We start from the raw sequence: 14,335 nt of genomic DNA on the forward strand, positions 1-14,335 counted from the left end.
TAATTGTATTATTCTTTATACAGCCAGAATCTTCACCACCCTGGTGACAACGGCAGATACTGCAGGTGAATGGATTGTATGTGATTACCAAGTAATCCCAACTAAATTTTAATTTGGGTTTGTACATTTAGAGAGATTAATACAAGCAATAATAGAATTAGATTCCCCAAAAAACTTAATTTTTAAAAATTTTTAAAAGCTATAGTATCTTTTAAACTTTTCACTGAAAGTATTAACATCCTAAGACCATGAAGTCAAAAAGGAATACTGTTTTCCAAGGCATTGTGGTATAAAATATTGCAAACATGAGTATGCCATTTTCTACTGTGCATAAATGGCATTATCAGCTGAATTAAGTGACTCCTAAACTAATACCACAACCACAGTAACTATCTTCTTGAACTGATCTACCACTTTCCATTTAATCATTGCTGTTGAATTTGAAGGCTTTTTTTTGAGCAATACTTAAGCTCAGTTTCCATTTATTCAGCTTACAAATGTATAACTCACCTTTTGGAACAGCAGTTATGTAGTTCCATACAGAAGTAGCTCCTTGGTTCAGTACATTCATTCTGCTGCATAATGCAGCCGCAAAGAATTGGCAACCAAACCAGAAGCACAAACACTTAGAGTGGGATGCTTGTATGTTATTTGATGTGTAAACAATTGGGCATAATGGTCCCAGTTCATTCAGGCCACATCAAAAGGCAACTACTCCCTTAAATTGTTTTGGCCAGTGGATTCCAATAGCACTTTCCATTGCTGCATACTATCCTTGTAATCAGCCTTTCCCTTGTAGGAAAAGTTTCCTTCTGCTCACTTAGTAATCAAAGAGCTGTAAATATAATTTTCAGTTAACAAATCACCAGGAACCTAGATGTCAGCTATTTCTAAAGTTAATATCTTTAACTTGTCTTGCTTCTGGATCATTAAAAGTATGTTTAGGTTGTTTGAAATAAATGCTTTAACAGAAACATCATAATTTAAGTTAATAAATGCATGCAGTTGAATGTTGTTTTGGTTTTAGAATATCTTTAAGAGCAAGTAGCCTTTCATTCTTAAAAGTGAAGCTGTAAGATTAGTAATAAGTTATTAGCCTTACTACTTACATCCTTCCTCCTTGATGTTTCTTAATGGAGGTTCCCCAAGTCTAGAGCGGTTTGTCTCTGTAATAGACTTCCTATACGATCATTTTAAAACGTAATGACTGTCGGACATAGATGGTGCTTCTGTGAATGAGGTGCTGGTTAAATGAAGGATTGCATCACTCTTCAGACTCTCAACAGCTTCTTTTCAAAGTTATAATATCATACCTTTTGTGACATGGAGCCAAACACTTACGCTCATCATTCAACTTCCTTCAGCAATTCAGTCTGATTTCAATTGATCAAGTTGTGTTTAGACAAATTATTTGTACATTAAGGGAAAGCAAAGTTTAGAAGCAGCACCTCATTCACAGGAGCACCATCTATGTTCTGCAGTGTAATGGTCATTACATTTTAAAAATGGGCTTCTTCGAATTGGGATTATTCTTCAAAAAAACCAAACCCTCTGCCTTATATTGAAGCTGAAATTCTAAAAACGGAATGCCACATCCTGGGATTTCGGCACATATTTTCAAAAAAAATCTTTATAAGCTGCAGCCAGCTTATTCAAACCAGATATTTAATTTGTACGATAGCCCAGGATAATTGGATTAATAAATGAGGATTTGTAGGTAACATTCTGACTGGAAGCTTGATTTGCCTGTTTCTTTAAGCTGTGCATGAAAGTAACTTCAAAAAGGAGGTATTGTGTCAAAGGAACTAAAGCTCTTCTGGCTAACTGCTGATTATAAGTAATGGAAAAAGCAGTTGATTGACCGGTGTCTTAATTCATTATTGCTTGGTCTGCTCTCAGAAGGTCTAAAGAGACATTACAGATATCCAGAACCATTGATGTAGTCACGTTACTGGGCTTATTCTTTCATTTATGAATATTTGAGTCAACTCACAAAGGAAATACTTTGACTGATTATGACAGTGGTTGAAACCACTGAAGCAGAAAAGGCACGGATGGAATGCTTGTGTACTCTGTTGTATTTCAGTTAGCAGATACTAAATCTTTGCGTTCTAAACTATTATTGGATGACTTGATTGTTCTGTGTGGTCAATAATGATGCTTTAAAAGTAACTCATTAATTGTTCTGATCTTCTTTCCAGTTCTTATACGTTATGCCGTTATTGGTGTGTTGAATGTGTGGGTTTTGATCACGGTAATGTACTACAGGAAGACTGGAAAGAGAAAGTAGTAAACATGGTGAGGATCTGCAACCTACCAAACCAGTTTTCTGGATTAAATCAAATATATCGCCTTGGTGAAAATTGACAAACAACACTTTGCATTGTATCACAATAATGAGTAAAAACAACCAATCCAAATATACTGAGTGAATTTTGGATCTATCCAGGGAATGCTAGAACTCTAGCCATCAATCTGAACCCCTGACATAGTGTAGGAGTGATTAATTGATTAAATTAGGAGGTAGGACATCTCATGATTTCAGCCTATTGTCTATTTGACCTCAGTGTGATCCTTAGAGATTCACAGCAGTTCAGTGGATGAGAATGATCTGTTTTAAGATTATTTTAAAAGCTTAAACGAAAACATAAATTGCTGGCAAAACTCAGCAGGTTTGGCAGCATCCGTCACAAGAAAGCAGAGTTAATGTTTTGAGTCAGTGAGACTTCATTACAACAGATAATAAAGTCACCAGACTCAAAAAATTAACTCTGCTTTCTTCCTACACATATTGCCAGACCTGTTGAGTTTTGCCAGCAATTTGTCTTTGTTTCAAATCTCCAGCATCCACACTTTTTTTGGTCATTTCAAAATCTTACCATTTGAATAATTCACAGCTAACCTGAACAAAATAAAACTAATAGGAGATGCTATTTATAACAATCACAATATTTTAACAATAATAATTGCAAGTACTAGTTTCTAACCTAAGTCAAAACTTTAAGGGCAGAGCTGTATAAACCCTTTGTGGTGAGCATCTATGATCTGCAAACAAAACCCCAGAACTCTGATAAATACAGTCAAAAAAACTGAAGTTGTACTTTGTTGCAGATGTCTTCTGTTTTCTACACAAAAGGTACTAAATGTACATTTTCTGATTTCTTTTCCACAAGCATTTAATATAACAGTATAGTCAAAAGGTATAGGCGGGCAATCTGGATAAACCAGGAAATAATAAACCATTGAGATATACATCAGTGATAGGAAAATTATTGGAGAAGATTCAGAGGAACAGGATTTGCTCACATTTGTAGCAGAATGGACTTATTGGAGACAGTCAGCATGGCTTTATGCAGGGAAGATCTTGTCTCTCAAAGTTGATTGAGTTTTTTGAGGAAGTGACACAGGTGGTTAAGGCAGTTAATGTTGTTTACATGGACTTTTACTAAAACATTTGACAAGGCCACTCTTGGTAGGTTGGTCCAGAAGATTAAATCACGTGGAATCAATGATGAATTATCCAGGTAGATGCAAAATCGCTTAGGTGTGGATGACAGAGGGCTGTTGTGGAGGGGTGTTTTTCTGACTGAAAGTTTGTAACTTCTGGTGTTCCACAAGGGTCAGTGCTAGGACCTCTCTTGTTTGTTTGTAAATATAAATAAATGATTTGGATGAAAATGTTGATGGGATCTGATTAGTAAGTTTGCAGATGACATAAATTGATGGGTTGTGGATAGCAAAGGATACAGCAGGATCAGTTGAAAGGTTGGGCAGAGAAATGGCAGATGGAGTTTAATCCAGACAAGTGTGAAGTGATGTATTCTGGGAGGTCAACTACAATATGAAATTATACAGTAAATGGCAGGATTCTTTGGAGCATTGATATAGAAAAGTATCTTGGGGTCCAAGTCCATAGTTCCCTGAACATGGCAACACAAGTAGATAAGGTGGTAAAGAAGGAATGCTTGGCTTCATAAGTCAGAGCACGGAATATAAAAGTTGGCAAGTCATGTTGCAACTGTATAAGACTTTGGTCAGGCTACATTTGGAGTATTGTGTACAGTTCTGGTTGTTACAGTATAAGAGGATACAGAAGAGGTTTACAAGGATGCTGCCTAAATTGGAGTGTATTAGCTTAAGGCGTGGTTGGACAAACTTGGGATTGTTTTCACTAGACCATCGAAAGGTGAGGGGCAACCTGATAGAAGTGTATAAAATTGAAAGGCGTGGATAATCAGAGTCTCACTTCCAGGATGGAGATGTCAAATAATAGGGGGCAGAGGTTTAAAATGAGTGTGGTTGGGGGCAGTTTAAAGGGGATGTGCATGGAGGAACCTGGAATACACGTCCAAGGGAGGTGATAGAAGCGGATAAATTTTACTATTGTAAGTAGCATTTAAATAGATAACAGAGAGATAGGGACCATGTGCTGGCAAATGGGAGTGGTTTACAGAGGTAACTAAATTCCTGTGTTGTATTTTTCATTGTTCTAGGACAGTAGAAATTCACATACTGCATAAGTGAGAATGGAAAAGTAAATATAAACTGTAAAATGGACTTAGAAATGAACTTGTACTTATTTCAAATATAGTGGCTCTAGATAAACAAATCTTAGGTGTCAACATAACATTAATTAAACTCCAAGATTCCATATATTTTAAGTATGAAATCAATATAATCAAGGAATGTGGCATTTATAGTATTTCACCAGTGTTAATAGCTGCTGGTTTCAGAGTTACAAGTGATCATGCCATGTTCAGAAATTCCATTACAAACAACATGTTTTTTTAAAAAAAAGTTTGAAAACTAGTGACTTTCTTTAAAATCTAGGACATCTTAAAGGTTTAAGATGTTTCAGTTTTGTTGTAAATTTAATATTTGTTTTTTTATGTTGTTTTTAATCAAATTTTGAATTCAATGAAGTATGCAGATATTTAATAGAAAAATTTCTTCTGTGATTTAACTATAGTTAGAAAGAGTTGGAGACCGAAACCAGTCAGTTTTTCTTTTCAACAGAAACTATCCCATGAATTTCAGTTCTGCATTTTTAAATGAAAATTACAGCCAGATTTTTAACTAAACTTCTCAACATTTATAATATTTATATGATTTTAGCAACAGAATTGGTTTGCATATTATACTATGTATGGTTGCAGTGAGTGAAAGCACATGTATATAAGCCATTACCAAAATTAAAATTACTAAATGTAAATATGATTCGAGGTGCATAACAAAGTATAATCATTGTCCATTTCAAAGAACTAGAATTTCCTTTTGAATGTCTCATTTGAACCTGTCTCCATCACTCTCAGACCTTAATGCTTCCCATATCACTTTAAATCTCTTATTCTTGATCCTTTTCTAAGTAGCAAAAGTTGCTCCAACATGCCAGGATTTTGAATACCTCTTGCAAATTGTATCTTGGACAAATAGAGATTACTGGAGAAGCTCAGCAGGTCTGGCAGCATCTGTGAAGAGAAATCAAAGGTGACCTTTCCGTCACTTGACTGGAAAAGTTAACTGAATTTTCTCTACAGATGCTGTCAGACCTGCTGAGCTTTTCCAGCAATCTCTGATTTACAGCATCCATAGTCCTTTCAGTTTTTACTTAAGTTGTATCTCGATCTTTTCTAAGGAAAAGAGTCTCAATATCTCTAATCTAATTTCATAACTGAATTCTTCCTCCATTGAACCATTCACATGAATCTTTTCTATGCTCCCTCCCACGTCTTCATATTCTTCCTAACGTGTAGCACCGAGAACTGCATGCAATACAAAAATATAATGTCCTTGTTCTTTTTCTCTACGGCCCTATTAAAGCCTTGGATGCCATGTGTTTTATTAACTCCTCTTTAAGCCTATTGTGACACCTTCAATAACTTGTGCATATACGCACCCAGTTTCTTCTCTTCCTGCTACCCCTTTAAAAAATGTACACTTTTTATACTGTTTTCCACCAATCAATTAAATCACAATGTTTCTCTGCATTACACTTGATCTGTCACCTGTCCATCCATTCCACTAACTCGTCTATGACCCCTCGAAAATCCTACAAAATGAACTAATTTTAATGTAACTTCATTCATGTTTTCCTGTTAGAACTAAATATGAATATAAATTACAAAAAACATGGACTTACTTTTGTACTTGGACTACATTTAAGTTTTTTGTCTATAACTGGTAAACATGGAACTTAAAATTTGTACAAGTGACTCTTCATACAATGTAATGTGACTGCCTGTTTTTACATAAGACACACCAATTAGTCATAAATTTATCTTTGATATCTATCTGCCTTCATGTCTTAATTTGTTTTATAAAATATGTAAAGCTCTCATCGTTTTCTAGTCTAGGTTTATTCCTGCTTTTTTGATTATTTTAATGGTTGTGTATCGCAGTTTTATTTTATCGTTGTTAAGAAGGAATTACTACTAATCTAGTTGAGACAATTTTGCTATCGAATTATGCCACTTTTATGTGTCTTGTTTCATTATTTGGTATTGGTAGAAAATGCCATGTTTCTGCATTGAAGCTTTGAAAGATGTATATTCAGAAGATGTTGTAGGTGTACCATTGACTAAAAGGTATAGTCTTATAAAACAGGGACAGCAAGCCCTTACTATAACTGAGTTTGCAATGGTGTACACATAGTTCTCCTATACTGCCGTAGTTGCATTCCAGCGAAGCCTCGCTTAATAGAAATAATGGAGCCTGTGGGAAAAGGTTGGCGCAGACCAGCAAAAAACACTCAGAATCGCTCAAAAATCACCAAAAAGTCTAAAGTAATGTATAGCACAGCCTGAATGAAGGTTCAAATCATATTTATTAAAAAAAAGTAAATTTAACTCAGTACATTTAAAAATGTCAGAAAGTTGCTCTCTGTCAGCAGCTGACATCACGCAAGTGCAGGACAACACAAAGACTGGCACTGAAATTGTGTATGTGCAGAACAAAGTGTGCTTTGCCAATGGTAGTAAACGTTCTCCAAAATACCATTCCCTAATACTTTAGCAACGTTATAGGTAAATTACACTGCTGAAATGTGCATTATATCAGAACTACCTAACCCTCAAATTTGCCCAGTTGTTTCTAACTACATTTTAGAATTAATTACTTTTAAACAAATTGTTATAAACTTTATGGCCAAGTGTATTATTTGGCCATAAAGTTAAAGTAATTTAAGCTCTAAAATCCAATTTTCTTCGAGCAAAACCCCCACACTCACTGGTAGACACATCTAAGGGATAAATTTAAAAATGTAATTTTGTCAGTACAATTAACTTTTCAATTGATGGACTCCAGGCCTTCATGAAGTCCTTGGAATTTTTTTTAAAAAATAGGCCTCTATAAAGCTGTATATCTTGCTTGAATTCCAAAGTCACCAGTTAATGCAAACAGCTTCAGCAGATCATTAGAACATTCAACAATTCAATAACTTGAAATTAGAGAGAGCAGAACATAGCAGTCTCTGCAGCTTCCAAAAATGACTTTCCTGCTTTTAGTAGATTGAATTGCACTTACCAGTACACTGATACAGGTGTCAGTTAGCTCAGTTGAGTGGATGGCAATGGGTTAAATTCTCACACTAGCTGAGGTTCCTTTTCACCTTCTCCCCTCAGGTGAAACCATCACCAGTCGTCCCTCTGTAATGAGAGAGCAACTGTGGAGTCCAAGAGGATTATGGTGACTTTGCCTATACATTGAGATATCCTACAGTTTTCTTCTTCACTATCAACCACATAGCCAACTTTCAATGTATCTAAACTTCACAATTGTGCTCTTTATTAAAACAAAATCTGATTTCTATCATATTTTCCAGGGGGCTTTTTTTGGTTGTGAATTAACATAAATGGGCCTGTCATTGATGGAAGGCATGAACTATTTTGAAACCTGATTCTTTTTCAAAAATTGGACCACCTTTTTTGGACTCAAATGGCCTGGGCTGATCACATGGTCATATTCCTAGAAACTTCTGAATCCCACCTGCATAATATAAAATAAAGGACTTCCAGCCAGCACAAGGCAAGAAACCATGGAGGCCTACTATGCTAAAATGAATGCCTATGCTTTTAATTCCCTTTTGAACTTGCAATGGTGGTTGGGGGGGGGGGCTACTGTTAAAGTTGCACTGCTAGGTTAATTGGTAAGTTCTTAAGCTATCAAAATTGGCGTTCAGCATCTGAAATGCCAAACTCTGTCACATGCATAAAAGCAGAGTTTGTTGATGACTTAGAATTCCAAAATTCAGACAGTTGGGCTCTTAACATCACAAGATGTTAAGCAGCTACAAGGCTTGCTTTACATCGCTCTCTCTCAAAAGTCTCACCTCAAGAAAGAAGCTTAGACATCAGCTGCCAAACTGCACTAATTGTCTGCATACAAGAATAATTGTCACATCTTTGCCATCATCTGCTTCCCAGGAAAAGAACTGCTACAAATTAAGACAACATACTTTCAATTGGCCACTAACTCAATGGACTCAAAGTTATGCACTGTTAGCAATATTGTTGGATTTTGAGAAACTCATAAATTGTAACTCTTTCTTTCACATTGTATGCTTGTGTGTTTGAATGAAATAGCAGAACAATTTCCCACAGGTTGAGTGTTTTGTTAATAAATTCTACCTTTAATTTCACCTTAAAGGATTTTGCTGTGGGTTTATTTCAATAGGTAGAATCCAAAAGCAGGTTTGCAGATCACCCATCGGCTTGCCTCAACAAAGAAGTAATTTAAATTCTTTTAATTCCCCATTTGTCAGTGTCAAATTAAAATAACTCTCAAATTTCTGTTATTTTTCCACCCAAAATTCAGGCCTGAAAATTCACATGGATTGTAAAAACAAAATGGTGATTCAATGTTTTGCACAGAAATACTGCTCCATCATGGCATATTGAAGTAAATGAAAATACTGTACACTATGCAAAGAGAGGCAGATTAGTATTATAATAGAAACCTGATTTGTATATTGTTAAAAAGTAATGTCAGTAAATGGAAAGAAAATGATTTTAAAAATGGAAACAAACCCAAATTCAATGCTTTATGTCTGAATGTACTGATAGCAGAAATAGAAATAAGATATGGTTGCACAGTGACCAGAACATTCAAGAGGTATTTGACATTATGGGAAGAAAGTAGAAGGAATGAAATCTGAATTAATTTTGGTACAGAAGATGTAAGTAGGAACTATTTAAGAAAGCACTAGTGCAAGTGGTTTATAGTTGCCTTGTTATAGCTGCATTGCAGGACAGAACATATATGTAAAGCTATGACAGGATGGTGTATGGACCATACTTCAATAATTGAGATGTTAATGTTCAAAATGATTGGACAAATCAAATTGGTAAAAGGTAGTCTAAAAGAAATGTTCATAATGTATTTAAGACAGTATCTCAAAATAATGCCTTCTGGAACCAATATGGAACAGACTACATATCCCTAGGTCAAGAATAATGAGACAGAATTAATTAATTATTGTCATATATAAAAGAGATCTTCTAGGCAAAAGTGATCATAAAATGCTGTAATTTCAATTTCAAGTGAACCATGTGGGTTTAAAACTAGAGTTCTTAAAGTTAATTACAAGGGTTTGAAGACAATGTTGGCTTGATTAAACTGATTATGTAGGTTAAAGGGATAAAACACATGGCAAGCTGCACATCTGGCTGCGGGTGACCTGTAATATCAATCTGAGAACAATAAGAAATAGATGGGGTCAAAGGGGTGGCTTCTGAAAGCAACCCCTCTCTCACCCTTATCTTTGAACACTTTGCCCTTATAATCTTGACCCTGCAACAAAAATTTTAAAATGACTTACCTTCTTACTGCTCGATTCTTCATAGAGTAGGCCACATTGTTAGGACCCAGGAGGTCAGCAGCTTCTAGCGACATGGGACGTCAATGTCGAGGGCAGTGATTCTTGTCCTGTCAGCTGAGTGTGTTGATTGGCAGGCAAGCAGATGAATCATTTCCATAGCAGAGTGGCCACTTGCCATCTAACAACCAAACTCATATTTACAGAACAAAATCAGAGAACCCAGTTTTATAATCAGCACTAAAAATAACTTTCTAATTATGCTTTATAATCAAAGTTTATGTTGTCAGTGTTACTTTTAGCTAATCTTTTATATTTTATATCTATTTAGTCCCATCTCCCATCCTATTTGTGGGATATGTACATTATACAATGAATTTCATTAAGTGATCCATTTAAATCACAATTGAATTAAAATTCTGATTGTTCCTGAAACTTAAATCAGTAACCCACGTTTTCAATTCTTCAACTCAAACCAAGTCTTCCATATATTAAGAGTCCATTGAGAGAAAACAGAAGGCCAGGTCTCTCTCCATTGACGAAAGGGGTCAAAGCTATTGTTGTTTCACCTCTGGATACCTGGATTTGAATTTAGCCAGAATGGCAGCTGTTTTTCAGATTTCTGTTTGGGTGGGATCCCAACTGAAAATAATTTGAAAGGACCCAACTTTAGTCTTTATAGGCACTGGTGCATAGTGCAAAATAGCTGACAAGTAAAAGGGGGAAAATGGCAGAAAATAAATTTTAAAAAAGTAATGGCACCAAAAATAGTCAATTCTCTTTACCTAAACTTCAAGTAACATCTAAACAATATTTTTCAATGGTACAAGCAAATATCAAGCAAGAGCACATCAACTTGCTTTTTTCTCTGGATGCAGAGAGAAAGGAATCTCCTGGACACGGTCTCAGCTTGAATGCTGGGTGAACCTTGCAAACACTGACTGAAGTGCACCTCAATTGATCAGGTGTACCATATGCTGGATCTTCGAGATATGGTTAGAAAATCATTTTTTCAAAAGGACTCCCCTCCCCCCGCTGGGGAATATTAGTGGTAGGATAGGAAACCTTGCTGGACATGTTCGAATAACCATGTCGAAGTGAAGGGATTTGGAAAGGAAAGGAAGATTGGAAAAGAGTAGTGTGTTTCAGTGCATGAAAAAGAAACACTATTAACATGTGAAGAATAGTTAAGGAAAATAAATGTACAATCTTGGGATATTCTAGAAGTATAATTAAGTAATCCTTATAGAAATGTCAGGAATTCTTTTTAAATAGGTGGTATTTGAAGGCGTCATAACAAAGCATTCCAGTTTATCCATCAATAAGTGCAGAAAAGCCTTGCAAAATATAATCAGAGACTCCACATACTCCAGATGAATATTACACCTTTACAGCAGTTCAAAGCTGGCAGGTGCTGTGTAACCTGACAACCACAGGAGAAATGAATACCAAAAAGCGAGACTTTCATTTTATATAACAAATTCCAGAATTTCCAAAGGCTTTACAATCAATTAATACCTTAATGAGTGCACTGCAAAAGTAAGAAACAAGAATTGTACAAAATAAATGCGCACACAAAGAAAATACAGTGATGACCAGGTAATCAATGATTTGTAAAGAGAAAATAATGCCCAGGCACCTAAGAAAACTCCCCATTCTCTTCTTGAAATTGTACCATCAAATGTTTTATGTTCAACTGAGAGTTCAGAAAGAAGACAAAGGTTTAACATTTGGTGGATGAGCATCAGTATCTGCTAATGATCCAATTTCCATTCTGATCGATGTTCACACATCTTGACTGGTATAAATCAAGGAAGATATTTCATAATTATTAAATATATATTCCAGTAAGAAAGGTATTAGAGGTGGGACAAACCATCCATATGGGGCTAATTAAATATTGTAACAAATTGAAAAAGCATACAATTCCACAAAGACTGATAGCAGTGAAGGTCAGAAGATTGGATGAGGTATACTGAATCACAATTTAAAAAGGGACAGTTAAGATATAGCAGAAAGCTGGCTAACAGCAACTAAAAATATACTAAGAGTTTCTACAGGTATTTAAAAAGAGCAACTCACTTTAAGTGTCTGGGAATTAATCATGAAAATAAATGGCAGATGAACTGAAAGGATTGTGTGTTTATCTCTACTGCAAAAGATACAAAATCCAAAAAGTAATTTTAAGTGAAAGAAAAGAGAAAATTAATTACAACCATCATTCTTCCTAGAGTCTTAAAATAAGCTGTTGCTGAGATAACGGATGTATTACTTTTAATTTTACAAAAATCCATAGATTTTGGAGAAGTCCCATCAGATTGGAAAATAGGCAGGGAGAAAAAAAATCATTCCCTAATATATCCCCCACTCTACCATTATCACCACGCTAGGAAATTGATGAAAAATGCATGAGGGTATACAAGAAGCAGCACCAGGCACACCGAAAAATGAGATGTCAACCTGACAAAGTTACCAAACAGGACAAACAGCAAGTGATAAACAGAGCTATACGATTCCACAACCAATGGATCTGCAGTCTTGTCACATCCAGTCATGAATCGTGGTAGACAATTAACTCACTGGAGGAGGGGAGTTCCACAAATGTCTCCAAGTTTAATGATGGTAGAGCCTTGTACATCAGTGCCAAAGATAAGACTGAAGCATTTGTAACAATCTTCAGCCAGAAATGCCAAGTGAATGATCTATCTTGGCCTCCTCCAAAGGTTGCAGCATCACAGATACCAATATCCAGTCAATTCAATTCACTTCATGTTATACGAAGGAACAGCTGGAGGGACTGGAGAATGTAAAGGCTATGGGCCCTGACATTCTAGCAACTGTACTGAAAGTTTGTGCTCCAGAACTTGCTGAATCCCTAGCTAAGCTGTTCCAGTACAGCTACAATACTGGCACCGACCAGACAATGTGGAAAATTGCCCAGCTGTGTTTTGGACACAAAAATCACGACGATTTCAAACCAGCCAATTACCAAAATTTCAGCCCACTCTCAATCATAAAAGTGTCATCAACATATTATCAAGCAGAACCTACTCAGCAATAACCTGTTCAATGATGCACAGTTTGAGTTCCACTAGGACCACTCAGCTCTTGACCTCATGACAGCCTTGGTTCAAGCATGGACAAAAAGGCCGAATTCCAGAGGTGAAGCAAGTATGACAAAAGGCCACATTTGACCAAGTCTGGCATCAGAGAGCTCTACCCAGACTGGAGTCAATAGGGATCAGAGGCAAAGTATCTGATGGCTCATGTCATAGTTTGCATATGTGAAGGTGGTTGTGGTTGTTGATCAGTAATCTCAGCTGTAGGATATCTATGCAGGAGTTCCTCAGAGAAGTGTCTCACGCCCAACCACCTTCAACAGCTTCATCAATAACTTTCCCTCTGATGGAGGCCAGAAGTGGGGATGTTCAGCACCATTCACAACTCCGCAGGTATTGAAACAGTCCATGCACAAATGCAACAAAATCCAGGTATGGGCTGAAAAGTGATAAGTAATATTCATGCCACAAAAGTGCCAGACAATGGTTGTCTCCAACAAGAGACAATCTTCTGTGGTATTACCATCATTAAAATCCCCCATTATCAACATCTGGAGTGGTGGTGATGGGGGTGCCTAAAAATCATTGACCAGAAACTCAACCGGACTCACCATATACATAGTGGCTAAAAGAACAGGTCAGTGGCAAGGAATAACCCATATCCTGACTCCTCAAAGCCTGTCTAACATTTACAAGGTTCTGGATCAGTGATGCTGGAAGAGCACAGCAGTTCAGGCAGCATCCAAAGTGCAGCGAAATCGACGTTTCAGGCAAAAGCCCTTCATCAGGAATAAAGGCAGTGAGCCTGAAGCGTGGAGAGATAAGCTAGAGGAGGGTGGGGGTGGGGAGAAAGTAGCATAGAGTACAATGGGTGAGTGGGGGTGGAGTGGATAGGTGGAAAAGGAGCTAGGCAGGTAGGACAAGTCTGGACAAGCCATGGGGATAGTGCTGAGCTGAAAGTTTGGAGTGTACTGGAATATTTCCCACTTGCTTGGTTGAGTACAGTTCCAACAACATTCAAAACTATCATCATACAGGACAAAGCAGCCCACTTGACTGGCATTAAGTCCACAAACATTCAGTCACTCCACCAAGAATACTCAGTAGCAGCAGTGAGATGCACTGCAGATGTTCACTAAAGACTGTCATCCAAACCTACTACCACTTAAAAAGAGAGAGGCAGCAGATACATGGGAATACCACCATCAGCAAGTTCCCTGCAAGCCACTCACCTGACTTGGAAACAGACCACTGTTCCTTCACTATCGCTTGTTTAAAACTTGGAATTCCCTCTCTAAGCACATGGACGGTAGTAGTTCAAGATGGCAGCTCACCACCATCTTCTCAAGGGAAACTAGGGACAGGCAATAAATATTCCTGATGAAGAGCTTTTGCTCGAAATGTCGATTTCACAGCACTTTGGATGCTGCCTGAACTGCTGTGCTCTTCCAGCACCACTGAACCA

General features: G+C 36.8%; 1 protein-coding gene across 3 annotated transcripts in view; it reads left to right on the forward strand.

Moving 5' to 3' along the window:
• The window catches only part of slc66a3 (solute carrier family 66 member 3), a 43,164-nt gene extending 34,546 nt beyond the window's left edge, over positions 1–8,618 (forward strand). For 2 of the 3 annotated variants that reach the window (XM_060853470.1, XM_060853477.1), the window contains 2 exons: positions 24–65; positions 2,202–2,288. In XM_060853470.1, coding sequence (XP_060709453.1) covers positions 24–47 — 24 coding nt within the window. In that variant the 3' untranslated portion in view covers positions 48–65; positions 2,202–2,288. Of the gene's footprint in view, positions 1–23; positions 66–2,201; positions 2,299–7,619 lie in introns of those variants that run through there. The other variant, XM_060853461.1, reaches the window with a different exon arrangement.
• Positions 8,619–14,335: the final 5,717 nt, after the last annotated feature.

This window comes from Hemiscyllium ocellatum, chromosome 3 (assembly GCF_020745735.1).
Source record: "Hemiscyllium ocellatum isolate sHemOce1 chromosome 3, sHemOce1.pat.X.cur, whole genome shotgun sequence".
Taxonomy (NCBI): domain Eukaryota; kingdom Metazoa; phylum Chordata; class Chondrichthyes; order Orectolobiformes; family Hemiscylliidae; genus Hemiscyllium; species Hemiscyllium ocellatum.